This window comes from Aspergillus eucalypticola (genome assembly GCF_003184535.1).
Source record: "Aspergillus eucalypticola CBS 122712 chromosome Unknown BO83scaffold_17, whole genome shotgun sequence".
Lineage (NCBI taxonomy): Eukaryota > Fungi > Ascomycota > Eurotiomycetes > Eurotiales > Aspergillaceae > Aspergillus > Aspergillus eucalypticola.
The window spans coordinates 355,745-382,053 of record NW_020290291.1 but is presented as its reverse complement, the minus strand read 5'-3'; the positions used below and the strand labels follow the sequence as shown (position 1 = coordinate 382,053).

Sequence of the window (26,309 nt, the reverse complement as noted above, 5' to 3'; positions counted from 1 at the left end):
AGCGAGCATTCTCCACTGACTGCGTCTTCCTTTGGTTGTGTGCGTGACCTGCTGTGTTCGGGATTTAACGTGGGACTCCACTGACTGCGTCTTCCTTGGTTGTGCGCGTGACCTGCTTGTTCGGAATTAACGTCGGAGTTGGATCCGGAACTGCACCTCCGTCCCAGATATATAATTATTGAACTCTCCCATGCTGGTGGACAACGCAGTCAACATCAATCGTCTTAAACCATCTCCAACATGGGCTCCAACGGACTTCGCACCAGCTCCAACCGGCTATTTCAGCTGGATTCCGTCAATGTAGAGGACTTCAAGAAAATCTGCTCCCAGACCACCGACCCCACCAGCTATCCGCTGGCCGTGACCGTGCAGAAGAACATCCCCTTCTATGATGCCGCCACCTTCGATCCCCTGAGTGCGGATACCACCCCGGCTCTCCAAGCAGAATGGCATCACATTCTCGAATCTGGACCGGGCATCTTCGTCCTCAAAGGCATGTACCATCCCTCCCGGTACACAGACACCCTGAACGCCACCAACACGGCTTTTCAACACATCATCGACCGGGAGCGCCAGTCCCTGGGTCCCAAGGGCGACCATTTCGCTGCCAGCGGGAAGAATGACCGCATTTGGAACTCCTTTAGCAAGCACGCCTTTGTCGACCCCAGCTCTTTCATCGACTACTACAGCAATCCCTGGCTGCGTGTGGTTAGTGAAGCCTGGCTAGGCCCCGCCTATCGGGTGACCGCCCAGGTCAATATCGTCAAGCCCGGTGGCGCCGCCCAGGATAGCCACCGAGACTACCATCTTGGATTCCAAGAGTTGGATCGATGTGCGGCATTCCCGCGGAGTGTTCAAATCGCCAGCCAGTATCTCACGTTGCAAGGGGCCGTCGCACATAGCGATATGCCGGCAGAGAGCGGTCCCACGCGGTTCCTGCCGTTTAGCCAGACATACGCGCCGGGATATCTGGCATGGCGCCGGGACGACTTCCGGGCATACTTCAACGAGAACTATGTGGCGTTGCCGTTGGAGTTCGGCGATGGATTGTTCTTCAATCCGGCGGTATTCCATGCCGCAGGGGCCAACGACATGGCCGAGAGCACGGGCTTTCATCGCAAGGCAAACCTGTTGCAGATTGGATGTGCCTTGGGGAAAACGATGGAGCACATCGATGCAGTACCGGTGGTGGACAAGTGCTGGGAGGAGGTCAGTGAAAAGTATCGCCGGCAGGGAGGGCTGAATGCAGAGTTGGAGGCATGGGTATATGCCGTGGCAGATGGGTATCCATTTCCCTCGAATCTGGATCGTCGCCCCCCTGCTCCGAGTGGGATGGCACCGGAGAGCGAGCAAGAGATGATTCTGCGGGGTTTGAAGGAGGGTTGGGATCGGACCAGGATTGTGGAGGAGCTGCGAGCGCTGCAGCGAGAGGGACGGGGGCACCAGGAGGTGTAGTTGATAAATATGCATTCTGTTGTACGTGTAGATAGTTGATCATAAACCTATGGAGGACCATTTCTCCGATGCAACCCCATCTCGTGTTCTTCCACTCTACACTCCCACAAGACGAAGCTCAAGTAGGACAACTACTGCCACCATGTGATCCGTCCCTATCATCCTACGTTATTCTCACGATCAAACCGTCCACGCTTCCACCATGCCCATTCCCATACCGACCCAACATGCTGTCCTTCTGGCAGTTACTTCAGCTACTGCTGGCCACCCTCCCAGCAGTAGCCATCAACCTCACCGGCTACGAGTACATCGTCGTAGGCTCTGGCGCCGGCGGAGGCACCTTGGCCGCCCGCCTAGCCCTAGCAGGCCACTCAACCCTGCTCCTCGAAGCCGGCACCGACCAAGCTCACAACCTCAACATCTCCGTCCCAGCCTACGCAGCCCTCGCCGCCGCAGATGACCATCTCTCCTGGAACTTCTTCATCCGCCACTACGCCAACGACGCCCAACAAGCCCGCGACCCCAAAACCGTCTACACCACGCTCACCGGCGAGCAATACGTCGGCCTCCACCCACCCCCAGGATCCATCATGAAAGGCATCCTGTACACCCGCGCCAGCACTCTAGGAGGCTGCACCGCCCACAACGCCCTCGTCGCCATCTACCCCCATCGCTCCGACTGGACCTACATCGCCAACCTCACCAACGACTCCACGTGGCTCCCCGGCCCCATGCGCAAATACTACATCCGCCTCGAAAACAACCACTACCTACCCCCGGACGTCCCAGGCCACGGCTACACCGGCTGGCTTTCCACCGAACACGCCCCTATCAACCTCGCCTTCCAAGACCCCCAACTTCTCTCCCTCCTCCTCGGCGCTGTCTTCACTCAACCCCGAACCATCCTCTCCAACCTCATCTCCCTCCTCCTCGGCGACGTCAACTCCCCCTCCCCATCCCGCGACTCCAAACCCGCCTACTACCAAACCCCCATCGCCACATCCTCCAACGTCCGCAACGGCGCCGCCGACTTCCTCCGCGCCGTCCTCTCCGCTACCAACCCAGACGGCACCCAAAAATACCCCCTAACCATCCGCACAAACTGCCACGTCACCCGCGTCCTCTTCAACACCACCTCCCACCCCCCCAAAGCAACAGGCGTCTCCTTCCTCAACGGCCCCTATCTCTACCGCGCCAGCCCTCTCTCCTCCCCCCACACCCCCAGAACCCCCGGCACCGCCACCGCCACCCGCGAAGTCATCCTCTCCGCAGGCGTCTTCAACACGCCCCAGATCCTCCAACTTAGCGGCATCGGCCCCGCAGACCTCCTCCAGAAACACAACATCCCAATCCTAGTCAACCTCCCGGGCGTCGGCGCAAACCTCCAAGACCACTACGAAACCTCAGTAGTAGTCGAAGCCCCATTCCCCTTCCGCATCCTAAACGGCTGCACGTTCAACTACACGTCCGACCCGTGTTTGATCCGCTGGTCGAATCCGAAAGGACTTCATAAAGACAGGGGGATATATTCCTCTGCGGGATTTACCAGTACATTACTCCACCACACCCCCTTCCCCAACACATCCACCACCACCCCTACTATTGACCCCAATACCAACGATGACTACAACAATGATGACTACAACACAATGATCTACGGCGGCCTCGTCAACTTCCGCGGCTACTTCCCCGGCTTCGAAGTCAACCTAACCCTAACGCACCACTCCTTCACATGGGCGATCATCCAAGCACATCCATCCAACAGAGCAGGAACAGTGAATATCTCCTCATCGGACCCGATCGATCCCCCACATATCCTCTTCAACTCCTTTTCAGATCCTGATTCAGAGAAGGATCTATTCGCCTTAGTGGATGCGATTAGGGTTGCGAGAAGAGCACTGAAGAGACAACTTATACCTACGTGGGAGACGCTCCCGGGAAAGGAGGTACGCGGGTATGAAGAGCTGAGGCAGTATGTGTTGGATACATCGTGGGGGCATCATGCTGTGGGGAGTTGTAGGATTGGAAGGGGTGAAGGGGATGATGATGAGGGGGCGGTGGTGGATGGGAAGTTTAGGGTTAGGGGCGTAAGGGGACTGAGGGTCGTGGATGCGAGTGTGTTTCCGAGGGCGCAGGGGACGTTTCCGGTTTTGGGGGTTTATATGTTGGCGGAGAAGGCGGTGGGGGATATTTTGGGGGATGATGGGGGTTGAGGTGGGGTGGGTTGTATGTGGTTGGGGAGGATGTTATGTAGGTTTGTGGGTGGGATGATGATAGATAACGGTTTGATGATGTAGGGTTCGTCTCGGCCGTAGTAGTTAGTGGGTCAAATTGGCTGTTAGTAACTAAGTTGGTCTGTCTACTAGTGAGTTAATAATTAAGCAAGATGCTGTGGAATTACTAATGGATTTACGTGCCATTACAGGGTATTGTTTGTTTTCTTTGGGATAAGAAAAATGGTATTAACTGGAAGCATAAGGCATGGGTGACATATAAGTGAAATGGTATTCTGGCTGGGTATAGTATTATGGATTATATAGCGAGGGATATCAGTGGGTAGTGCGTTGTAAACAGAAGAGTGAGAGTAGGTAAAAGAAAGATAAAAAGGGAATCGTAAGGAAAGAGTAGGAAAAGGTCAAGAGGGAATAGGAAGAAGAACAAGATGAAAGGCGTTGCCAAGAGAGTCTGTAAGCAAGAGAGGGTAAGAAAAGAGAAGAGAAAAGGAATCACAAACTAAGTGAGGGCAAGTGTGAATGAGTGTGTGGTGAGGGAAAGGAGGAGATCATCTCTTGTTCAGATAGTTTTTGATCTCTTGGTTGCCTCTTTCCCTCACATCCGTGAGCCAATCTCTCACTCCCCGGCTACTATCTCCCACCCGGATCACACCGTCCTTCACACCCTTCCATCCTCTGATGGGTTGTTCTATAAAACTGTGATTGCCCCAGCACACCTTAGACCAGAGCCCCTTGTCCCGCGAGTTCCGCAACCCAGCCCGGCTCTTGTTGCAGTCATTGCAGTAGTCAGTTGACGGGCAGTCAAGACACATGTACCACTGAGGTTCCTCCAAATTCCATTTGCTTAACTTCGGTTTATTGCAGGGCCCCATGCACTGCAGCGTGCAGCCATTGCTTTCATCGATGTTGATAGTCTCGTCCGGGATGGGGATACTGTCGGGGGTCGTCACTGCCGTTGTTGGGGACTCGTTTGTACCATCAACGGAACAATGACAAGTGCACGCGCTCTTGACGGACTGTGGGCTTAACGGCTCTCCAGGATGGGCTGCTGGCGTAGCGGCGGTGCTGCTTGGGTCCACCTTCAACCCCATCCATCCATCGACAGCAGGCTTTGGCGCATCGCGATCGTAAAGAAATGCCGACAAGGTATGTTGGAATTCATCGTCACTGACCTGGACCGCGTCGGCATTGGCACGATCAAAGATAAGAGACGCTGCAATTCCGGCATCCTTTCGGAGATTAAGCCAATTCAGCACCTTTGCCAGTGTACGGAAAGCAGACATGTCGTTATCATCAACCCAATCGTCCAGATCGGCAATGCAGAGCTTGAATGCTTGGTCGGCTATTTCGTACGCCCGACGTTTATGGTTTATGATTGAAAACATTTTGGCGAGCGTTATGAGAGCATTAGCCTTGGCAGATGATTCTATGACATCTGCTATCCGGACATTGTTGATCAGATCGGCCGCTGCATAACACAGAGCCATCCTCAACGATTGGACCTTCGTCTTGCTGAACCGATAATAGTAAATGTCGAAGCGCTCTGTGATAATAATGCTGAGCAGTCTAGAGTCGACTTGAAGGGTCTCGTCTCTTATCATAGCGTCCAGTATCCTGTTAAAAATATCCTCGGCCATCCTGATTGCATGGCAATCTTGTCGGTAGATGACCGCAAGTTCCGATAGCATAACGCATGTCTCATGGAACAGCCCTTGATAAGCCCAATAATTGATGGCACTGTCGTAAATTCGTATAACGACTTCAACGTTGCCAGTTGCCACGGCTGCCCTGCGGAGCCAGTCATCCTTGTTCGTTTGGCGAGAGCGGCTCATCAGCCAAGTGGGAATGAAGTTGGCTTCCTGGGTAACCATCTGCCTTTCTACCGTATTGATGATCTCCATATGATCTTCCTTCTCCGCATAAATCTGCACAAGAATAGTCAAGAAATAATTAAGCCCTCGGCATTTCTTGAAGTCGCCGCTTAGCGCGTCTGTGCATCTCTTGTAGGCTAGCTGCTTATCACCGAGGGCCATGCAGGCTTGGACAGAAAGCATATAGACCCTCTTGCATCGGTTAAGATTGAAATTAGGTCGCAATGCGGCATCTGTATTTTTCCAGCACTTGAGGGCTTCATCAGTGTACTCCTTGACTTTGCTCCACTCTTCCATAGCGATGACTCCGGCTTTGGGCACAGAATGTTCTGCAAGTCCAAGCAATGAATATAGCTTCTCTGCACACATTGAATCGTCCAAGTACCGGTTATGCCTATACAAGGAAAGAGCATACTCTCGGTCATTCTGGTTGTCCGACTCATACAAAAGAAGGGCGGCTGTGAGTCGCGCTTGCGCAAACCGTGTGCGCGAGTCTCTGCACCACGCAAACAGATCTTGAGCGATCCTCGTGTTGATCTGATCATCATCTCGGGACCAGTGCTTGTATTGTCCAGTCTAAACATGTTAGCTCACCAAGATTGATTGTTATCGGTACCCAGATACGTACATTGGATAACGCGCGATAGGCAAGCCTGTATGGCACCTTAGCGCCCTCAGGAGTGGACTTTGAAACCCAGCTGCGAATATGGCCTTTAGCTAGATCTTCCAGCATTCCTTCGGGACGCTTCTTCAAGTCTTGGGCCCAGGTCCATATCTGAGTCGGAAGAGATAAGTTTTCCCTCTCGTCTCTTTCTGTCAGCTTTTCTATCCAAGCCCGCACAAGTTCATTGGTGCTCCTGGCCTTGTCGGTATCATAGATATCGAAGTGGATTTGCTTGTCAGATGAGTACCATAGTATATCCTCGAACACAGAAGAAACGCCAGTTTCGTTTGTTAGAACCCTGCCCAAAGCTTCTCCGACCTTCTTCAGCTCCCTACCCCCGATCTCCTGTGGTTTTGCGGGCCTCGTGTCCCTGTAATGTGACATCTTATCTTTGAAGCCCTTCTTAGCATCCTTGGTACTGGGTCGCTGCCATTGGGGAACCATTTCTCTGTCAATGTCTTTTAGATGCTGGATGAGGTGGCAGGCCGCATATTGACAGAGAGGGGTGGGTTTATCCGCTTTGTGATCGCAAAGAACGTCGCAAAGAGTGACAAATATGTTAACCTTCTCAGTATTTATGTCCAGACCTGGCTGGAATTGAGCCCTTTTGACGCATTCTCTGACCTTTGCGTTACGGAACTCGATGTATTGATAATCGCCGATAGACGGGGCTTTGCGGGATTTCTGATTAGAGTTCTCAGTCTCGTGCTCGGGTCGGGAACACCAATATAGCTCGCGGTCCAATTTCGAGGGGCCCAGGTCGGGAGGAAGCATCTGCCGCACGAAAAGGAGACTATGAAAAGGTCAGAGTGAACGTGTATCGCGCTTTCTGGGTTCAGCAGTCCTTACTTCTTACACTGAGACAAGATGGGCTCCAGCCCCAGACCCCTTACCCGCGCATCATCGTCAAGGGCAAGTATCTGATTTAGGTTGGTCACCGTGAGAGTCTGCTTCGCAAATGCGCACCAAAATAGCACCTTTTTGACAGCGTTCTCAAGTGGCTCGTTGTCTTTTGCCAAAGCTCTCCTCACTAAAGCGTCTTCTCCATCACCTATCATCTCTTTGAACCTGCCAAAGCTCTTCGGACCTTTAACTTCATACTGTTCCATGATTTCAATGGTCTGGTCCAATACAGACAGGTTTCCTAGTAGCCATCTACCGCGTTAAAAGCAAAGAACTTCCACATAGGAGGGCCCAGTCAGCTCACCTTCTGATAATTGCTTTATGAAGTCCGAGACCTCCTTGATGAGGTCCTGATGAAAACGTAAAAGGTGCGAGAGCTTGGTAAAGGAACTCATGCGTTGGAGAATGATCTTGTCTTGAAGAGGGTCAGTATTCCACATGCTGATTTCAGGAATGGATGCTTTTTCCGCCAAGTCGGATGGAAAGAGTTCTCCCTGATCGTGAGACCCTGTCAGGAGAACCCAAATACGATGGTTCCTTTCCCCGAGCGTCTCATATAAGAGACCCAAAAGTGATTCTCGCTCTTTGGGCTGCATCTCCGAAACACCGTCCAGGAGGATGTACAACTGTTCGGACGAATGTGATCGCTTCTCAAACCGCTTCAGCACGAGCTCATCCCAGACCATTTTCGCATCGCGCGAATCCAACACAGGTTTGTTGGCTATTGCGTCACACCACTTCGGATCCTGGGCTGCAATTTGGAATAGAATAGAGGCAACAACGCTGGCGAAGCTCTGATTATACTGCATGCCCGGCTCGAACAGAAAGTAAGTGACTATTAGTTGCTGTCGCACCGTTTCTTTCTGAACCAGAGTTTGATCTCTTCCGGCTATTGACGGTATCAGCTGATAGCAATGTGCTGTTAGGAAGGTCTTTCCCACGCCATCACCGCCTTTAAAGTATAATAAAGGACAGGTGCCGTGCGGGTACAGCCACTTCCTAAAGTACTCATGCTTTTCAACCCACAGCAGACCATTATCAATCAGTTGTGGCATGAATGAGTCCATGCGAGTGGCCATTTGAGACATCACAGTGAGGTTGAGATTGAGCTTGCTTTGGAGGGTTTTGGTCAGCTTATCAAACACGTTACCCTTCTCAGACATGCTGTGCATATCGAACGAGAAGGCAGTCTGCTGCATCTTGGTATTGGTATTCTTGATCAGCCAATTAACGCCATCCTTGATCTCTTTGGTGTCATTGTATCCTTCGATCTTTATTGACTTGTGGAAGTTCTTGATCGCTTGTTCAACCTTTTCGCATTTACCGGTGGTCAAGTCGGTTTGGTAATTGAAGAGCTTTTTTGCGAAAAGTGCTGTGATCGGAGACCCCCGTTAGTTGCAACTCTCAAGACAAAGGATGTGCACCTTTCTGTGACTTGCATAGACTTACTGATACGTTTTTGGCTTCGCAGATCGTGCCCTACATAGGAGCAAAACTGCAACAAGGCGATGAAAACACCCACTAGGCTTTGCTTGGCAGTTGGCGTGACGACGGGATATTTGTCGAAAGTATCGATTTCTTGCATTGCAGCAGTGATTGTCTGAAACGTTGTCTGAACAGTGTTCAGGTCTGCGCTCACATCCTGGGCAGCCTGGTTGATATGAGCTATCTGGTCGAAATTGGGCTGGTGAGATGGGGCAGAGATTCCCGCGCATGGCTTACCTTGAGCAAATACGATATGCCCCCAGCGAGCAGCTTGGCTGGTTCGGCATACTAAGTTGGTTAGATAATTGAGCAAAATCCTTTGGAATAACCATATTCATACAGTCCCGCTTGCGTGGCCTTCGACATAAGTGCACGCTTTCTGTGCCCAGGACATACACTGTTGCACTGGCTCGCGTAATTTGTTTCCAAACTCGTGAGCTTGGGGGTGTCTCCAATCGCGGAAAAGGGCCTCTGTTTGAGCGAGAGGGTCGCTTGTTGAGTGGAAGTCGGCTAGCTGCGCTTCTTCGGCTGGGTCGAATTTCAAATCTCCCTTTGCCTTTGCAAAAGCCTTATCCCACAGCTGCGTCATCGATTCCTCGCCATACCCCAATCTTTCATCGTCCCCATCTTTGCGATTCAGGAGCGACTTGACGTCCTTCATTGTGGGCGTATCCGACCGTGGAAGTCAGAGACCTGGGAAAAGCAATCCCACAGTCGTCGCGATGGGGCGAACTGAAATACATAAGACAGGGGGAGGCAGGTGCGGCTGAGCTGAACTTCGTCAGCCATCCCTATTCTTCTCGCTCCATCATTGCTCGATCTGAATCGACCTGCATAGTTAGAGGCACACTAGACGAACCATGGAGCACGGCAGGGGCCCTCATTGGGCCGATCGATCGAAGCTCAGTGGCAGAGATTCCGAGCAGGTGGGGACACGGGAGATTAATCGCTACCCAGCTGACAGCGTGGTTCTTCAGCTCAGAAGCTTACTGATTCTATGCGCTCGCGACGCGTGCACTTGGATTGACTTCTAGCGGAGCAAGTTCATCGAATGTGACGGCTAAACCAAATATACTTATGATGTCTCCATTTCAGCACGTACATCTTGGAGTGATCCATGGATTGGCATGAGGGATGGGTGGCTAGCGCGCATCTCCGGTGTGTTGACGATCAGCAGAGAGACCCACTGTCAAAAGTTTAGCACTTCTCCTGGTTGGATCGCGATGCGGAGGCCCCGTCGCATGCTCCATGCTCCCAACATGGTCCCGGAGCATTGGAACTGCAGCTGCAGGTCGACCATGGACTATCTGACGAATCAGAAGTGTCCTTTGGTGGTCGTCAGTAATGAAGATGTGATTGCAAGAAAGTGATGGCACTGACACAGTGACGGAACCCATCACCCCAAGGGGGAATGATATGCTTCGCCCTGGCATGGGCCCCTTCATCTCCACCGATGACGGATTTGCTGGAATCATTGTGTAAACCAATTGCAGAATAGGGAGGAGGAAGAGAGAGGTATAGAAAGGCAGAGAAGTATAAACACAGACTGGTGTCTGCCATAGGTTCATGCAAGTCATGATAAGATGACATGGCTGCTTGTTATCGTAAGGAGAGGTGGGTACACAACGAGTGAGTACGTACATAGTTTGGTGCTAAACCTCCGATAGTCGGAAGTAACTACCTCAACATCACGTGTGAGAATCACGTCCGCGCATCACGTGATAATATATCAGGTGATAGCAGCCATTCGAGGCTATTCCTCTTTGAGTTACCGTCTCTCCGATCCATCCATCGAAACTCTTGATGGAATCAATTATTCATTGAATGATTGTCCCGACGGGCCTCGCTCTTCCTTCCCGCGGATCAATGTCCGATTTCTTCAATCGACATGGCTCCTACCAGACCTGGCAAGTCGGGTAATTAGCCAGACGTCTACTAATGCAGCTTCGGCCTTCCCCGCTTGAAACCGACTTCCAACCTACACTGAGCCCAAAACCACTGACATCAACATATCACAAACACGATAGAGCGTAAAAGCAAGCATGGACATGAGAGAATGCTTTCAATTTGCCTATTGCAAAAGTACGCTGAAAGCCACACGCTATGTTAACAATGCCATTGGCACCGATTGAGAACGAAATCACCAACGTGCGCTGCTATGCTGCTGGTGGGGCCTGACCGGATATCTCGGTGCTCCAAAGCTCACGTCGTCTGACCGACCATAATTATGAACAAAGAGCAAACAACGTCTTTTGGCTGCCATAACGGGATACTGGTATACAGGGTCTTCTCAATAAGGGGCTTCTCCCCTAGTCGCATCATATGGTTCAACACTTTCATGGCCGCCGCCGCTCGCCGAGTAGTTGCTACAGGGACTTTTCAGGGTCTGTGAACCCTGACAGTCCCTGAACCCTGAAGCCAAGCGCCAAGCGCCAAGCGCCAAGCCCGTCCAGGGCCGACCTCAGCGCGAATACTTGCTGCGCGATTTGTTCGTTGTCCGCGAGCAGTGGATAAACGACCTACTACGTACCCACTCGTTATTTCTTTCATTGGATGGTCACTCTATATACTATATGAATTTTGCTATCCGGCTATGCCGGCACAGCAGACACCTGTCTGGGTAGCAGCATATAAGAGGACCTTCTTCTCTTGAGGAAAGCTAGAGCTGTGGTGTCCCAATCGCTTCTTTCCTACAATAAACCCCAAACTGCCAGCTGCTCCTCTCCAAGACAACGCCCTCAGCCATGCCTTCCTGGATCGTCAAGCTCGGTGCCCTTGTGGCTTTGGCGCATACCGTCGCCGGATCTCAGATTTCCCTCAGGACGACCACGCCGCCTGCGAATGAGTACGTGACACACTGCACTGTCATCCTCGATGATGAGCTTTTTGGCTGCAAGGGCAGTTCGAAGCCTTTCGGAAAGAAGTGCGGCCACAACAGGGGCATCCAGACCAAGTCTATCTGCGATACATCATCCGTCACCGTGGATTGGTCCACCGCCCAGGTCACCTTCCAGGATAACAATGGCCACTCGGCTAACTGCACGCTGAGTTCGACTGAGGAGGGAGGTCACTGCAACACTGACGACCCTGATGAGTTCCCAATTGAGCACAATGGAGCAGAGAGACTCGGAGCCGGAGCTGCCCTCTGGGGTTTTGGCACCATGGCTGCCACTCTGTTTATCTAAACCTAACGATTGAACTCAAGAAACTGGGTAAGTGCTTCCGGGTTGAGGCGTCAGCAATGTCCAACTACTGCTGGTACTAGACAGTCGACTAACAACCTTCAACTTGATCAGGTCTTTCGTCATTTTCGTGATTACACTATACCCATGATCACTGGCTCAGCTACCAAACCATCGATACCGATGAAAGCATGTCTATCATGGATCCCGTTATCATATACCCACGATCTCCCGCATCTATGCCTGAAAGGAAAGGGATAACGCAGGATTGAACACACTGAGGCAATACTTTTTAATGAGCTATTCTATATCTTTCTTCGCCTCTACCATTATGTATATAGATTTATTTCTTAGTCAAAAATAAACGAGGATTAAAAAACCACCACCAAACCTCAATCTCTGATATCCACCCGCCTAGCTACCCTCAAAGCGAGCAGACGAATCTTCGGCACCGTATACCCGAGGTACCACTCAACCCGTCCCGGCCCAACACTTCCGACCAACAACCTGATTATGGCCCTCGTTACCGAAAACGAAGTTAGTTCAGCCAAGGTCATGCTATCAAGCGTTGGGGCTGCCGCGTCTTGGCTCACAGTCGAGGAGGAAAACTCGGCGTCCTGTACCACTTCGGGTAGGGTTTGCATTAGTCCGCCCTCGGCAATGCTTACGAGTGGTATGAAAGGCTTATCAGTTTTGATTTGAGTCATGTATATGTTGGGTTGGTTTGTGTAGAGCTGACTGGGCATGTTGCGTTTCTTTGGGTTGGAAATACATATGCACTCGGATGAATCTTGGTCAAGTGGGAAAGTGCCGAACACGGAAGATGTTTGACTGCACTTAAATTTTCGGTTAGTCTAAGTAATAGTGTTCACTTTAGTTCTATAAACCAATAATCTTCTGAATGGGAAGTAGATAGAACAATCATATATGTGTATGTGTCTATAGGGCAAGGAAAGGAAATAAAAGCTCATAATCTGCCAACTAATACATGAACTAACAAGTCACAAGACATCGATCATAACCAAAACAAGTCTATCATATGTATAATGATGGTTCACCCCGCCAAGTCCCGCTGCGAGGATACCAAGATCCCTGCCTAGTCCAAAGTAGCATAATTTTCCAAACCCTACCATCTAAGCCCACCCTTTCTCAGCATAGCCATAAGAGCCATCGGCTTAGAAAAGCGACGAAGAGCATCCGGCAAGACCCATAGAAACACCAAAGTTGGAAAAGTGTCCAGCAGTGACACCAAGCTGCCCATTACCAGCCGAGCAAGAGGTATCGCGCTCACCACTGCACTTGACCGTGCTGGCCTGGGTTCCGGAGCTGTAGTATTCCTGTAGTAGACCAAAATTAGGAGATTATCTAAAGCGGACCCACAGAAGTAGGAAAACTTACAGTGCCATAGTGAACAAAGTCCCAAGGCCACATGACGTACATGTTCTGAAACATAGCTAATAAGCATTGAAGGTCGGATCAGAAAGGGTTGAGAGCGACTTACAGGAACACCATCATCAGCATTGTTACCACGGTTCAGGGTGCCGTTCTGAGAAGCACCAAAGTTGGCAAAGTCCTCGTTACCGATGGGGTAGGCGGCAAGGGCATTGCTGATGATTGTCTTTCCGGGGAAGTTCTGCGCAAGCGCGATGTAGGAGATGTAGGTGAGAGAGCCACCGAGGGAGTGTCCGGTCGATTCGATGGTATAGTCGGGGTACTGTTCGACCAGCGACTTGACCTCCGAGATCACATCATCGTGTACGGAAGACCAGGGTGAATAGATACCATGCATCATCTTAGCGCCGGAAGGGAAGTTGACGCCAGACAGGCTGGGCTCGACGAGGGTGGTGTCGACGTCGTTGGCAATGTCAATTGCTGTCGTTGATGTCAGTTTAGTTCTTAGTCAATTTAGTTATGGTTTTGATGTACTAACCGCTAGTGGAACCCCTCATGGCGACGGTGATACGCTTCTTATCAGTGGAGTAACCGATGAAGCCCTTGTAGTTTGTTAGTATAAGCAGGCTTGATGGGGGCACGGCACATACCTGGGTATCGGTTGTGAGCTCATTGATTTGCTTGGTGATGGTGACATCGAAGGCAGTACCGGTACAACCGGTGTATGCTGCAGAGGACAGCTGCGCAGCTCTGTGTAGTTCCGTCCATTCGGCCGTATCTGCAAGAGTTAGAGAATAGCGATATCAAAACGTCGTAGAAGGCTAACCGGCAGTGGCTCGAGACTGGAGCATTGGCACAGCCAAAGCCAGAGGAGTTAGGGCGAGACCGCCAAAAAGAGTGGACTTTCCGACACGCATGACTAAAGAAATGAAGGACAAGAAAAAAAGACTGAAGTAAGAAACGAATGGTGCTACAATGAGTCTGGAGTTTGCAGGTAAAGGAAAACAGAACCGTTCTACCCAACTTCCATTTATAATGCTACATCCTTATAATCTGTGCGCCGGTAAAAGCTTGATCGGTTGAAACAACACCGATACATCACCATAGGTCGGGTATCCCGGGAGGGAAAATCACCGGAACGCAAATCTTCCTTGGATAGGATTAGATTAGGTATCGGACTTCGAGACCATGTGCAGCAGTCATCCATGCACCGAGGTTTCAAAAACAAAAATGAAAAAAAGAAAAAAAAGGCAGCTTGCTTGCGGTTGAGAACCATCAGTGGCTCACCAGAATTCGGGATGTGATTAGGGCTTGCTCCGTTGTTTCATGATCGGCTATAGTGGGGATCCGTTCGCGCGACCCAATTTTGAGCCCCGGGCGTTCAGTGGTCGGACCGCACCCTTTGTCCTAATAGTGTAGCTCCTTAGCGGCCGGTAAATGGATTGCCTGGAGTATACTTAAAACCGTTCGACATGTCTCGTCTTCAGCACCTCTGGGAAAACCTCGGAAAGGTGTTTGACACCTCAACACGGGTTCCGCCCCACTCAATCATTTTCGATAGATGTTCGCCCGCCATCACACCGAACTTTGACCGTTGCAGATCATTGAATCGTATGCCAACTCCGCCATTGTCGCGGGATGGATGAAAGGCCTCACACTTGTCCTTGATGTACCGTGTCTGGATGCCGAGACTGAACGGTAGCATGGATTAAGCGAACTCAAGCATGCCGTTAAATCTACTAAAACACTTGCCCCGGACCATTCCTAACATTAGACCAGTTATCTGGTTTTTGTGGCAGATTATGGTCACGAGGTAAGTGCCCTGTCTCACGGTTTCAGGGTAATGGAAAAGGAAATATCCGCTTGTTTTAATTTACGGCGTATCCCATTCCGATCATTAACCACGAGGCACTGTCCATGATCGTGAAAACGCATGGACGGGACTGTCAATCTGTTGATCATAGGACTGCGGACCGAATTCGAGAAGATCAGTCCCACAAAGTATGACTACGGGATGTTCATGGAAGGATTGAAAGGTGTGAACCGTCACAATTGCCATTCTCATGGCCCACATGGTCCTGCCCAATTCTCAGTCGTTGTTACCGGTCTTCCCGAGGCGACAAATTGCAGGAACTTGATCGTAATCGTCGTTCCACAGAGATATGGGCCTAGCCAGCTTGGTTAGAATGTGTATTGCGGAAATCTGGATAGCCTCCTATTGTGTCCTGGATTCCCCAGATAGAGATTATAGGAAGACCAAGCCGAGGTCCGCTGATATGCCGTTCAGCGTAGGCACAATACTGCCCAGAGCTCCATGGCCTTCTTACTGGTCAGAACGGTTTCTTGCTTATTGAAAGCAGCATCGCGGTTGCCTGAAAAAAACCTTCGATCATTGATCCGGTATGACTTAGCACTCTGATCGTTACGTGTATATTTCTTGCAGTTTCTACGAAATAGGTCATGGATCGTTCGTATTTACCTACATGATCAGTATTACATTCATTTCCCTCAGATCAAACCAGGTGAAGCCGCCTTTCTTCTCATAATTTCAAATTTACTAACCGGCAATCGGATCGTTCATGCCCACCAGACTCCCGGTAACATATTTGCTGATACAACCAAAAAAAAAGAAAAGAAAAGAAAAGAAAAAGAAGAAAAAAGAAGCATATGAAAGCTTACGTATAGCAGAGCATGCGCTAGCCGGAAAATGACCAATCGCTCTGATTGTAGCACGTCACTGCCGATATACCGATATACACCAGGAAGATCAGTATGCTGCCCTCCTGTAAAGTAAGCCTTTACCTAGAGCTATTGTGAACTCCCTCCATCTTCACCACGTACTTCATGCATCAGATCCAGCTGACCTCTGCCTAATTTATATTCCGAAATGCACAGGCTTGACAAACCACATATTCTTTGACCTCATGTCTGTACCATCTTTCTGCTGTATATCGATGTCATAGTCCCGAACGAGCTGCGGGATGAGCTTGCTGATTTCAAACAGCGAGATATTTTTGCCGATACAAGTCCTTGATCCAACTCCGAAAGGAATCAGACACTGTTCCATTACTCGGAGCTTTTCAGAGTCATCCGTCAACCATCTCTCAGGCACGAAGTCATCAACATTGGAGCCCCAGATACTCTCATCCCGGTGAATGACCCAGCTATTTAAACCGACATTCGTCTATGACTCCATTAGCACATGTGGGATACCAATCCAGGAAAGGCACAACTTACACCCTCCGGGAAGAATCGTCCACAAATAATAGCACCCCCCTTCGGCACGATACGGAAAAGGGGAAACCCAACACCCGGATGCAGACGCATCGACTCCTTGATAACAGCCTGCAGATACGGCAATTTCTGAGTATCCTGGAAAGAAGGCTCGCTTCCTAGACCAGCATCTTGAATTTCTTGTCGCAGCTTCTGCAGCTTCTCGGGGAACCGAAACGAGTAGAATACCACTGAGCTAAGACCAATTCCTGTGGTGTCACTCCCGGCACCAATATTGGCTGCTGCGCTTGTCTGAATATCCTTATCCGTCAAGCTTTTGACGTCCTCTTGCCGAGCATGAAGAAGCCTTTGGACCATAGGCTTTGGCCCCTCAGGAGATGGATCTTTGAGAAATTCCTGTGACAACTCCAGGAACTTCTGCGCGTTGAAACGAGCCACGTACAAGGCATCTGACTTCTCGAAAAAGCTGCCGAGGAATAGAGCCAATGGCCGCAGCCAAAGGAGGAGGCCCACTGTACTACTAAAGGTAAAGCTGTTATCCAAGTTGGAGATCAAGTTGTTGATGTCTTTGCCCTTATCCAGGAAACCGAATCGCTCGCCGTACTGCTTAATTTAGCATGGCTCTCTCGGGGTAAATAAGGGAAAGGTTGGGCTGGAGGAGCATACCGTAATCTCGCTAATGGTATCAAAAGAAAAGCACTGAAGCCAGTGTCCCAGGTCCAAAGTCAACCCGTCCTTTGCAGTGGAGTCGAGTTTCGCACGCAACCGCCGGATACAGTTATTCACATAGGGCTCGTACGATACTACAGCAGACATGGCGTACATGGCTGCGACCTTGCGGCGGGCGCTGGAGTGATCGGCCGTGTTTCGGACGGAAAAGAGGTTATGGCCCTCCGGGTCAGGTGAAAAGTTCCAAGCTTCGTACCAGTCCGACTTGATAAACTTGGAACCATGGGCATATATGGTCTTGAGAGCATCGAGACCATTGAGACTGTACCAGCCGGGTGCGATTCGCACAATCTTACCTGTGAAGGTCTTCAGCATCCAAATTTGTTTATTCTCCGGTCTTCACACATACCATGCTCCCGATGAAGTCTGATATTCGTATATTGGAAGTCACCTCTCATCATTTGTCTGATATACCAGAATCGAGTTAAGCGGGCCAGAAAAGGGCCGGGAATGTCACGGTCAGGGGACAATGCCCGTCTGACAAAGACCCACAGGACCAGGCCTAGAGCCAGAGCAGAAAGCGCGGGGGTTGAGGACATGAGCATTTTGGAATCCCGAAGTGAACCAAAGCTCTGCTGTTGTGAGCAGATTCTTGATAAGTCTGCGTTTACTTGGAGCACCAGTCCACACTCTTATACTTCTGCCACGCATGTAGCCAACCAGTCCTCGGAGCATTCGGTCTCGGAGATGCTGACCCTGCATGCATATTGCCTTGAATGTTATAATCTAGGCAATTTTTGTCTCCACTTGCTGTTGATCTGCAGGGATATTTGCTTGACTAAGCGGATCTCGGCTCGATGAGCGGAAGTTGCAGTTGAACAAGATCTCATTATACATTGAACATCGAGCAGCGCACATGGTTTTGAGCAGCTTGCTTGAACAAGTGGTTGAATCTAGCTGTTAGCTTGGACAATATCCTCCTTGAAAAAGTTTTTTAATATCACATATGCTACCCTCTGAATCATCTGTGGTCATATCGGTCCTCGGAAGTGCGAACTGCTGACGCGGGTGATTCCCGATCAGGGTTCAATGCATCCCGTCAGCAACCCGCCAGGTGGTTCTGATGCCCGCCAATGAGACGAAGATGGAATAATACCCCATGGGTACCCTTCCAAGACTGCACGATAAGACGGCTCCAGCCCACATTACCCAGACCTGTAACCAATTGATCAATTGACGATTACTGTGTACTAATTGTGTCGGTAAATCTCACCACGTCTGGTGATTACTCCAATCACAGCACGGGTCTTAATGTCTTGTCTGCCGACAGTACTTTTCCATTCGAGATGAATTAAATTATAGTATGTTTCCAAAACGCACCTCTGCACTGACTTCAACCCTCGTTCTATAGATCCCCTCCCAGTCGAGATATATATATATATACATCCTCCAGATCAGGCGTCTGCCAAGTACGGTAATCTAGACCTGAGGTGCAGTATTACTGGTGACACCTGTGGGCCCATAATGCACACCCACACGCCCTTGGATATATACATATCACCGCCAAGCCAGAAAATAGATTGAATAGAGTCATTTGAAACCATGTTCTTAAAGCCTATACTAACAGCTGCTATGCTAAGCTATTACTTGTCTGTTGATGCTCATCTAAGTGGCTGGTTGTCTAAATATACAATATATGGTATCGGTCCTACTAAGTTAGGATGACTTTTCGTCAAAGGTTTCTATAATATAATGAAGAGCTTCAGAGGGCCGGAAAAAGAAAATAGAATAAAATAACAAAATAAGAATAAAAGTAATATACCGTACTCTTTCTCGGACTTTCACATAAAATGCCTACGACAAACCCACCAATCGACCAAGGAATGGCAGTGCGTTACATAATTCCTTGCTCATCATATTGCTGCTGAGAAGCAATGTGCAAGTTCTTGGTAATCTAGAGAACTAGAGCGGAGCAATAACGTAAACCAATGGACTCCGCAATAGCAGAATCACTTCTAGTTCCGTACCCTGCTGAGAAAACAGGGTAGAGACCTTGAGATGCCATCAAATAGTGGGATTAAGCCGAAGTAGATGGGACCCGAAGCAAAGCAGTTAACATTAACCTCAGGCTAGAGCTATGGTACAGTAACTTCCTACGTGACATTGTTATTTATAGCCGAAATACCCTGCATGTTGCTAGACTAGTTCCATGTGTCGCAATACGTATTACCAATCCTTAAGATGACAGCCTTATCACACCATATCCATGCAGGGATAACCTATGTTACACAGCGGATGCAGCCACCCGCCCAATCATCATGATGACAATCTTATCCATCTAATCCATCTTACAGATACAATCGCATATCATCTAATCAATTGGAATCTCATTATTTACAATACCCTAACATACACAGAAACCGGAAACACCAACAAAGGAAAACTCCTATCCATCCTGCCTAAAATCCTTGGATACCATAATCCCATGCAACGGCACCTCATCCCCTTCCTCGCCATTGCCCAGCCTACCACCACCACCACCTCCTCCAACCAACCCACTTGCTCCCCTACTCCCCCTAATATTCGTGACCGTCAGGCCGCGATCGTGTTTCGGCCGCAACACCGCATCCAGCTTGATCTGCTTCTGTGTGACGCCTACACCTCCCTCGTCGTCAGGTAGATGGTAGAAGGAGTGGCGATTTGCGCGCGCCGCCGTCATGCCCGCTGTGCTGCCTGTGCTGTCAGCGGGTATTTGGCTATCGTCGGACTTGGAGAGTGGAGAGGTGCGACTGCGGAAGAGAGCAGGCACGAGGGCGGATTTGAGGCCGAGCTTGCGGGCGGCGAGTTGGAGGGCTGGACGGAGGGTGGGGAGACAGGCGGAGACGATGCCAGCGGACATTTCGATTGCCGTCCAGCCTACGGTTGGGGCGAGGGTGTAGCTTGAGTCTGTGGAGGTGTAGCTGAATAGGACGGTGAAGCGGTAGGCAGAGGCGAAGATTACGCTGTTTTTGGTTGATTTGTTAGTAGTGCTGGTATGTCAAGGGAGGAAAGGGAGGGGGGGGATGTTACAAGAAGCCCAAGCCAAAAGCGACAGTGAGGGCGATTTTCTCGGATAGTCGGAGCTGGAGCTTCCAGACTTGCGGGAGAGGGAGGAATAGGATGATGAGGTCTGTAGCGATGGTGGAGGTTGCGTTGGCGATCCAGGTGCCGACTTGACTGATGCAGTGGCCGGGGAGACTGGGGTACCAGAGTTTCTGGACGGGGACGCAGATGAAGACGAATAGGAAAGTGATGCAGATGACCCAGAGAATGACAAAAGTTCCGATGGCGTAGGCCCATTTCTTGAAGTAGGGGAAGCGGAAAATGCGGTAGTACATAAGGAGAATGCTGAGCTTGGTCCAGACCAGGTTGAAGACGTAGAGGATTTCAGCGACCACGAGGTATTTGGCAATTAGGATGATTTGGGAGGTATGGAGATTGTCGGCATGGATACCCATGCCCTCGTGAATCATGCCAAAGATGAAGCCGACAACAATGAAGTTCCATAACTGAGTTGAATAATTAGCTGCATGCATGAGTGTAGTGGTATTGAAGAGAGAAACCCTACCATAGAGAAAATAATCATCCAGTCATCCCACCATAATTTCTGCTTGCGTTCCAAACGGGAGATCACCCGCAGAACAACACAAATAAAAGCCAACACCGTCACAGAGACCGTGGTGGCCGTGGCCCATGGCTGGAGATCTTGCTTCTCACCCATCGCCCCGGACGGAGACACACATACACACGCAGTTCAAGCACCAGCACCAGCACCAGCACAGGGACAGGAGCAGGAACGGTTGGTCCCACGCCCGTCAGGGCGAGAGCGGATCATTTAATATAGCAAAGGCTTTAAGGCGGGGGAAAATGGATCATGCAGAATGAGTAAAATCTTCAGCAGCAGGCCAGGATCCGGCAGAGGGTCCCCACTCGGGCCAGGCGCCAGACCACACAAACTTCAGTGCGGATCCAACACTTTCCCATTCAGAAGATGGCAGCCGTGACCAACGAATCATCCGCAAGTGATCCCTCCAGGTCTGACCTGTCAAGTACTCGATTTTTGATGTTTTGAACGCGCGGGAACTGGTCCGACTGTGCCGGTCTGTCGCCAAGGCCACGCCAGCCGCGACCGGTTCGCTTTAGTTGCGACCAATATTGAACTCCTTGCCTTCTAGACTGTTTTGCTTTTTACAGGCACACGCCCGGATTCGATCCGGGGGTGACTCTCGAGCCTCGAATCTCGTGTCCATCGGATTCCTTCCCGGTGGACTAGTTGATTAGTCTACTCGATAGAACTTCTTAGCTCAGGCACGCGAGATATACCCGTCCATACATGAATATTCTCTCGTATATACATATAGCTCTGATCTACAGAGTCCTACCTAGTACGGGGGTTGATAAGGTTGAATCGCGCTTACGCCCCATATTTCTGAACCATCTCCAACACCGCCGCATTGACTTCCCGCGGGTTCGTCGCATTCAGATAATGCGCTCCTTCCTGCACCAGCACCAATTTCGCCTCCTTGGACCTGGTGAACTTCGAGATCTGCTCGCTTGCCACCGTTGTCTGGAAAGGGGTATCTTCCGTGCCCTAAGGATAGTAGTTCGTATTAGCCCCACCCCCAACCAAAACGAACCGAACCGAACCATTGCAACAACTCCCCCGATGTGTCTTGGAAATAAACTCACCTGCAGCCAATAAACCGGACACTGCACATCCCCCAGCCTCAAAACCAACCCATCCCTCGTCAACAGACACATCAGTGCCATGCGCACCTTCTTCCGTCCTTCATCGCCCTTGTAAACTTCCTTCAGGACATCTTTCCAGAATCCGACCGTCTCTTCTGTCGCGCCCTTTCCGAAGCCAATGCCCCCGACCATGCCGCACCACACATCATCCACCACAAAATCGGGGGTGGGTGTCGCACTGCTCCATTTCTCCAGGAATGGGGTCAGTAGCGTTACGGGATCCCAGCAGCCCTTGGTTCTGGAATCGGAGGACTCGTAGTCCATGGATGTGCCGAGAGGGAGGACGCCGAGGATCTACCACCATCATTCACACGCAATTAGTACGACACTACCGTCAAAATATTACCCATCATTACCGACAAGAAGTCAAATTCAATGGGAAAGAACAACAGGACATACGTACCCTCTCCGGCGCCAACAGCGCCATTCGCATAACAATCCACCCACCCTGGCTGGTTCCCAGAGTGAACGCCTTCTCAATACCCAGCTTATCCATCACCTGCAGGGCCATGATGGCCGTATCCCAGTAAGTAAAGTGCTCCGCGATATGGCAGTGCGTGGCACCATGACCGAGAGGTTCAATAGCGAGGAGATTTGCCGCGTTAGTGAGAGTCTCGTCGTTAAATTGGGGCTCGTAGAGCGCAACAGTCATGCACATGGAGTTGATGAGAACTACGGTCGGCTTGGCGGGGTCGTAGGTGTTGCTGAGGCGGTAGCCGACGTCGATGCCACCCAGATGGGGGACAGTGATGGTGGTAGTTGCTGCCATGTTCTCTTTCCTTCCTTCCAGTGAAGGATAATGTGGTATGTGTAGAAGGGAGAGGAGATAGATAGATAGATAGCCTCTCTACAAAAAGAAAGGAGGTGAATTTGAGGAGGGGTAAGCTTTGGTGATGGTATCACGTGGGGTTAACACTGAACTCTACTCAACAACAACTAAAATGTCGTTGTCGTGTCAAATCAATAGTCTAATTCATTTCTTGGTACCAGGTACAACTTACCGCGCGGACAAGAACCAAGGAACCAACCAACGAACAAACATGAGCGGGGGATGGGGATAACTCCTTCCCGAAACTGACACTGACAGGCCAAATGACACTTCATTTGACGGAGAAGCTACCCTTTTCGGATGGCAACCCTGACTTCATCTCCAACACAGAAAAACTTCGGAGGCTAGCCTACAAAAGCCAGAAAGTCAAACCCTAACTGTAACTCGCCTCACTAGAGAGTATCTCTTAGTACTGCATTGTACCTCGGCCTCACCCCGAACCCTTCCCGAGTCTCAACCGAGACAAAAAGAAAAACGGATCCGCAGGGCTGGGTCCCTGCCACGCGCTCGATTGGTTCCTGCAGCTCAGATTAAACTTCTGATGGGCGTTTCGGGCGCTTTTTAGCGGGTAAGCCACTGTGCAGGGGCGGGAAGCAGAGTAGCCTAACTAGTCTAGTTGCTTGGGGTTTGTCACACTTGGGGACTGACTCGCAACTCATCATGTCATCAGTTCAAACAAACGTATAAACTTTGATTAATAACGGTCGGAACAAATGGAGAAAGGGAGAAGGACCGTGGAACACAAACGTATGACAGGCCAACTTAAGCTTAATGCCGCGTGGTTGGTGGGGAGAGTTATTCGTCATGGTGGGTTTGCAGCTTTTGCCATGTGCCGAGGGTTCCGGCATAGTAAAAAAAATTTTTATGGTTATGAAACCTGAAGATGCACAGGCATACAGACATCATGCGATCGTAATTAAATCATATCTTACCATACTCATAACTAGTTCGCTGCTATAAGACAACCCGATTATACCTTCTCTTCGTGGGAACTGCTTCCCTTCTCCTCATCATCAGCCACCTCCTGACCATCTTCCACCATCCTCTCCTCCGGCACCTTCGCCCACCCGATCTTCCACCAACTCTTCGTAAACAACTCCTCCATTCTCTCCATACTCCGTCCCTTGCACTCCGGGAACCCAACCCCGGCCCACACCGTCGCGAGCGTCGTAAACGCCGTGAACAGCGCAAACGGGCCCCAAGACTGCATACTCTCAGTCATACTGGGGAACCCGCGCGTACTTCCGAAGTTAAGCAGGTTCTGGTACGTGAAAGCAATCGTCACCACCGTGCCGCGAATTCGGGTCGGACAGATCTCCGATGCCGTGAGGGAGAATACCGGGGCCCAGCCGAAGCCGTAGCCTACAGCGTAGAGGCAAATTGCGACAATGCAAACATACGCGGCGGCGGAAGGGGAAGCTGTTCCGGATGAGGAAGATGGACTGAGGGCAAGGTAGCACGTCAGGTACAACAGACAGACGACGTTGATGGTGGAGCCGATCAGCAGGAGAGGACGCCGGCCGAAGCGTTCCGTCAGGAACCAGGCGTAGAAGAAGACGGAAAGGACCTTGACGAGGCCGTAGATAGCGGTGAAGACGAGGATTTGGGAATGGCCCAGGCCGATGGATTCCAATATATCTGGGGTGTAGTAGGTGATGCTGTTGCCACCGGACATAATAAAGAAGGTTTGGATGAGGGTGACGAAGAGGAGGATTTTGCGGGTGGGTGGGTGGTGGATACATTCATGGAGAAGGGATAGGAAGGCTTTGGTGGGAGTGGTGGGAGTGGATGTGGTGTCGAGTTTGCTGAGGAGTTCGGAGTATTCGCGTGCGAAGTACTCGGTGTTTTCGTCCATGCCGCCACGGAGTCGAGACAGGCTGCGACGGGCGGCGTCGACGCGGCCGCGCATCATGAGGTAGCGAGGGCTTTCGGGGAAGAAGGGGTATCCGAGGAAGAGGATGATGGCCGGGATGGATTGCAAGACGAGTGTGGTACGCCATTGCCAGCTGGAGCTGTCGGGAATGACTAGGTACGAGGCGTAGTTGATCCAGTAACTTCCTGTGACGCCGCTCATGATGCTCACGTTGTAGAAGGTGGTCATCATTCCGCGTAGCTCGAGGGGTGCAACCTCAGAGATGTATACTGGCCCTGCTGACATTCCTAGTCCAGACCCTAATCCGGAAAAAACACGCCCGACGAGGAGTTCGGCAAAGGATCCCCAGTTGGCGGCCATGAGAACGGCTCCGATCGCATAGCAGATGGCGGCAGCGAGGATGACCGCCTTTCGGCCGCGACGTTCTCCTAGTGGACCTGCGAGCAAAACTCCGACGGTTTGGCCCTGTATATAATAGCACTTGCTTAGTTCGAGCAGTTCATGGGACTATAGAATCACATACCAGTAGCATGGAGGATACCACCCAGCCCTCATTGTTCGAAACAGCCGTGCTGGAAAGCTTGTCCCAGCCAAAATCTGGATCCCATTGCTCCATCTGCATAGCACCCGAGATATTGGACGTGTTGAAGCCATGCAGACCACCGCAGTACGACGCCCAAATAACGGCCAGCCAGATGTATAGTCCACGAGCCGCAGGAGGCACCTGTTTGATGGCTTGGGGGGAGAACCCGCCGCCTGCTGCTCCCATGCTGAACTGAGGGTATGAGTTTGGGGGTATTTTTCGACAGAGAGAGATCCCAAGTTACCAGAACTGGGCTGTCAACATGCAATTGACAACTCAGGCAAAGGTATCTACTAAATACCCCAGGATATCACAGCCGATGCAACCAAAGGCATGATCAGTCCACATCTGCAGGTTTGGGGGGTTAGCAGCCAATCCAATTTGGCCGATGTCATCCGCTGCCAGCCAAGTCTGGGGTATGCGGATCCTATCCGGGGTTTCTCTTGGGTTACTCCGGCTGGCCGGAGCTGTCCATGAGAACCATACCCTGCGCACTGACATGGTGGTTTTGTGGTACCACCAATGAGGGGCGGCGCTTTAGTCGTAATGCTTGCTTTTGTGGAACCTCGGGGATAGCATCTAAGACCGGAAGATACGGGATATATATAGGCGGCTGATATTTGGGTTCAACATATTGCCGAATGTACTTTTCGATCATTCCTAGATACAGTTAGCCCGGAAATTATGTTTAAGCTAAGCTATAGAATGTAATCTCAGTCGTATACTGTTGATTTTATATGCTGAAGAATACCCCTAGACTGCCTTCCAGGGTATCCCCGTGGTATCTTTCGAGATCCTCTTTGAGAAACTCGCTTAGAGACGCACTAAAACACATCTGAGGCGTCTTTTAAGGCACCTTCTAGGGCACCTGCAAGGCAATCACCTAGATACTTTCTAGATAACATCCGAGGCCGAGCTCCCGGAGCATTAACTGGGTGCTATGAGACTGCTACGGGAGGCGAGCCCTAAAGTAACTGAGAAAGTAGGATTAAAGCAAGTCTCGTTTTCCTGCTCAGGTAGAGTGCGTCTGAATGAATCATATAATGGAGTCTCTCTGAGATTGCTTACTGTGAAGTTCGTTTGCCGAGATGGTAAGTCCAAAAAGAAATTTACCATTTATATATATAAGTTTTCTATATATTTGATT

At 50.6% G+C, this 26,309-nt stretch overlaps 10 protein-coding genes across 10 annotated transcripts; 3 read left to right on the top strand and 7 right to left on the bottom strand.

Annotated features, from left to right (window-relative positions):
• The first annotated feature begins 2 nt into the window (after window positions 1-2).
• BO83DRAFT_379614 (phytanoyl-CoA dioxygenase family protein) lies at window positions 3-1,509 on the top strand. The gene has a single exon (XM_025531553.1). It carries the CDS (start codon window positions 241-243, stop codon window positions 1,453-1,455), a length of 1,215 nt encoding a protein of 404 aa, XP_025386702.1. The 5' UTR covers window positions 3-240; the 3' UTR covers window positions 1,456-1,509.
• A 173-nt stretch (window positions 1,510-1,682) lies between these two features.
• BO83DRAFT_438540 (GMC family oxidoreductase) lies at window positions 1,683-3,668 on the top strand (the record flags this gene model as incomplete). The annotated part of the gene is made up of 1 exon (XM_025536096.1): window positions 1,683-3,668. The coding sequence occupies one exon, from the start codon at window positions 1,683-1,685 to the stop codon at window positions 3,666-3,668; it is 1,986 nt and encodes a 661-aa protein (XP_025386701.1).
• Window positions 3,669-4,003: 335 nt separating this feature from the next.
• BO83DRAFT_438539 (uncharacterized protein) lies at window positions 4,004-9,273 on the bottom strand (the record flags this gene model as incomplete). The annotated part of the gene is made up of 7 exons (XM_025536095.1): window positions 4,004-6,136; window positions 6,189-7,017; window positions 7,074-7,368; window positions 7,432-8,499; window positions 8,577-8,778; window positions 8,850-8,900; window positions 8,953-9,273. The coding sequence occupies 7 exons, from the start codon at window positions 9,271-9,273 to the stop codon at window positions 4,238-4,240; spliced, it is 4,665 nt and encodes a 1,554-aa protein (XP_025386700.1). The 3' UTR covers window positions 4,004-4,237.
• A 390-nt stretch (window positions 9,274-9,663) lies between these two features.
• BO83DRAFT_63042 (uncharacterized protein) lies at window positions 9,664-10,231 on the bottom strand. Its single transcript, XM_025537491.1, has 2 exons — window positions 9,993-10,231; window positions 9,664-9,938 (listed from the first exon to the last, which is right to left on the bottom strand). Exons 1-2 carry the CDS (start codon window positions 10,187-10,189, stop codon window positions 9,755-9,757), a joined length of 381 nt encoding a protein of 126 aa, XP_025386699.1. The 5' UTR covers window positions 10,190-10,231; the 3' UTR covers window positions 9,664-9,754.
• Window positions 10,232-10,902: 671 nt separating this feature from the next.
• BO83DRAFT_379612 (uncharacterized protein) lies at window positions 10,903-12,177 on the top strand. Its single transcript, XM_025531552.1, has 2 exons — window positions 10,903-11,824; window positions 11,909-12,177. The coding sequence occupies exon 1, from the start codon at window positions 11,357-11,359 to the stop codon at window positions 11,795-11,797; it is 441 nt and encodes a 146-aa protein (XP_025386698.1). The 5' UTR covers window positions 10,903-11,356; the 3' UTR covers window positions 11,798-11,824; window positions 11,909-12,177.
• A 792-nt stretch (window positions 12,178-12,969) lies between these two features.
• Window positions 12,970-14,164, bottom strand: BO83DRAFT_447921 (lipase family protein; the record flags this gene model as incomplete). Its single annotated transcript, XM_025536665.1, has 6 exons — window positions 14,013-14,164; window positions 13,837-13,964; window positions 13,725-13,788; window positions 13,296-13,666; window positions 13,193-13,237; window positions 12,970-13,131 (listed from the first exon to the last, which is right to left on the bottom strand). Exons 1-6 carry the CDS (start codon window positions 14,101-14,103, stop codon window positions 12,970-12,972), a joined length of 861 nt encoding a protein of 286 aa, XP_025386697.1. The 5' UTR covers window positions 14,104-14,164.
• A 1,897-nt stretch (window positions 14,165-16,061) lies between these two features.
• BO83DRAFT_363658 (cytochrome P450) lies at window positions 16,062-17,694 on the bottom strand (the record flags this gene model as incomplete). Its single annotated transcript, XM_025529584.1, has 4 exons — window positions 16,062-16,370; window positions 16,424-17,023; window positions 17,087-17,445; window positions 17,499-17,694. The coding sequence occupies 4 exons, from the start codon at window positions 17,692-17,694 to the stop codon at window positions 16,062-16,064; spliced, it is 1,464 nt and encodes a 487-aa protein (XP_025386696.1).
• A 1,841-nt stretch (window positions 17,695-19,535) lies between these two features.
• BO83DRAFT_363655 (uncharacterized protein) lies at window positions 19,536-20,849 on the bottom strand (the record flags this gene model as incomplete). The annotated part of the gene is made up of 4 exons (XM_025529583.1): window positions 19,536-19,598; window positions 19,641-20,091; window positions 20,159-20,637; window positions 20,697-20,849. The coding sequence occupies 4 exons, from the start codon at window positions 20,847-20,849 to the stop codon at window positions 19,536-19,538; spliced, it is 1,146 nt and encodes a 381-aa protein (XP_025386695.1).
• A 623-nt stretch (window positions 20,850-21,472) lies between these two features.
• Window positions 21,473-22,700, bottom strand: BO83DRAFT_340710 (alpha/beta fold hydrolase). Its single transcript, XM_025528599.1, has 3 exons — window positions 22,281-22,700; window positions 21,818-22,171; window positions 21,473-21,719 (listed from the first exon to the last, which is right to left on the bottom strand). Exons 1-3 carry the CDS (start codon window positions 22,644-22,646, stop codon window positions 21,543-21,545), a joined length of 897 nt encoding a protein of 298 aa, XP_025386694.1. The 5' UTR covers window positions 22,647-22,700; the 3' UTR covers window positions 21,473-21,542.
• Window positions 22,701-23,676: 976 nt separating this feature from the next.
• BO83DRAFT_316123 (sugar porter family MFS transporter) lies at window positions 23,677-25,348 on the bottom strand (the record flags this gene model as incomplete). The annotated part of the gene is made up of 2 exons (XM_025527649.1): window positions 23,677-25,044; window positions 25,103-25,348. The coding sequence occupies 2 exons, from the start codon at window positions 25,346-25,348 to the stop codon at window positions 23,677-23,679; spliced, it is 1,614 nt and encodes a 537-aa protein (XP_025386693.1).
• Between the last annotated feature and the right edge of the window lie 961 nt (window positions 25,349-26,309).

What these genes read in the sequence shown, in the direction of transcription:
- BO83DRAFT_379612 (XM_025531552.1), top strand. Translation starts at nt 11,357, where the DNA reads ATGCCTTCCTGGATCGTCAAGCTCGGTGCCCTTGTGGCTTTGGCGCAT.
- BO83DRAFT_340710 (XM_025528599.1), bottom strand. Translation starts at nt 22,646, where the DNA reads ATGGCAGCAACTACCACCATCACTGTCCCCCATCTGGGTGGCATCGAC. An exon ending in CGCTGTTGGCGCCGGAGAGG is followed by an intron (nt 22,172 to 22,280) that starts GTACGTATGTCC and finishes TGATGGTGGTAG; the next exon opens with ATCCTCGGCGTCCTCCCTCT. An exon ending in GTCCGGTTTATTGGCTGCAG is followed by an intron (nt 21,720 to 21,817) that starts GTGAGTTTATTT and finishes TACTATCCTTAG; the next exon opens with GGCACGGAAGATACCCCTTT.
- BO83DRAFT_63042 (XM_025537491.1), bottom strand. Translation starts at nt 10,189, where the DNA reads ATGACTTGCATGAACCTATGGCAGACACCAGTCTGTGTTTATACTTCT. An exon ending in GTGATGGGTTCCGTCACTGT is followed by an intron (nt 9,939 to 9,992) that starts GTCAGTGCCATC and finishes CGACCACCAAAG; the next exon opens with GACACTTCTGATTCGTCAGA.
- BO83DRAFT_379614 (XM_025531553.1), top strand. Translation starts at nt 241, where the DNA reads ATGGGCTCCAACGGACTTCGCACCAGCTCCAACCGGCTATTTCAGCTG.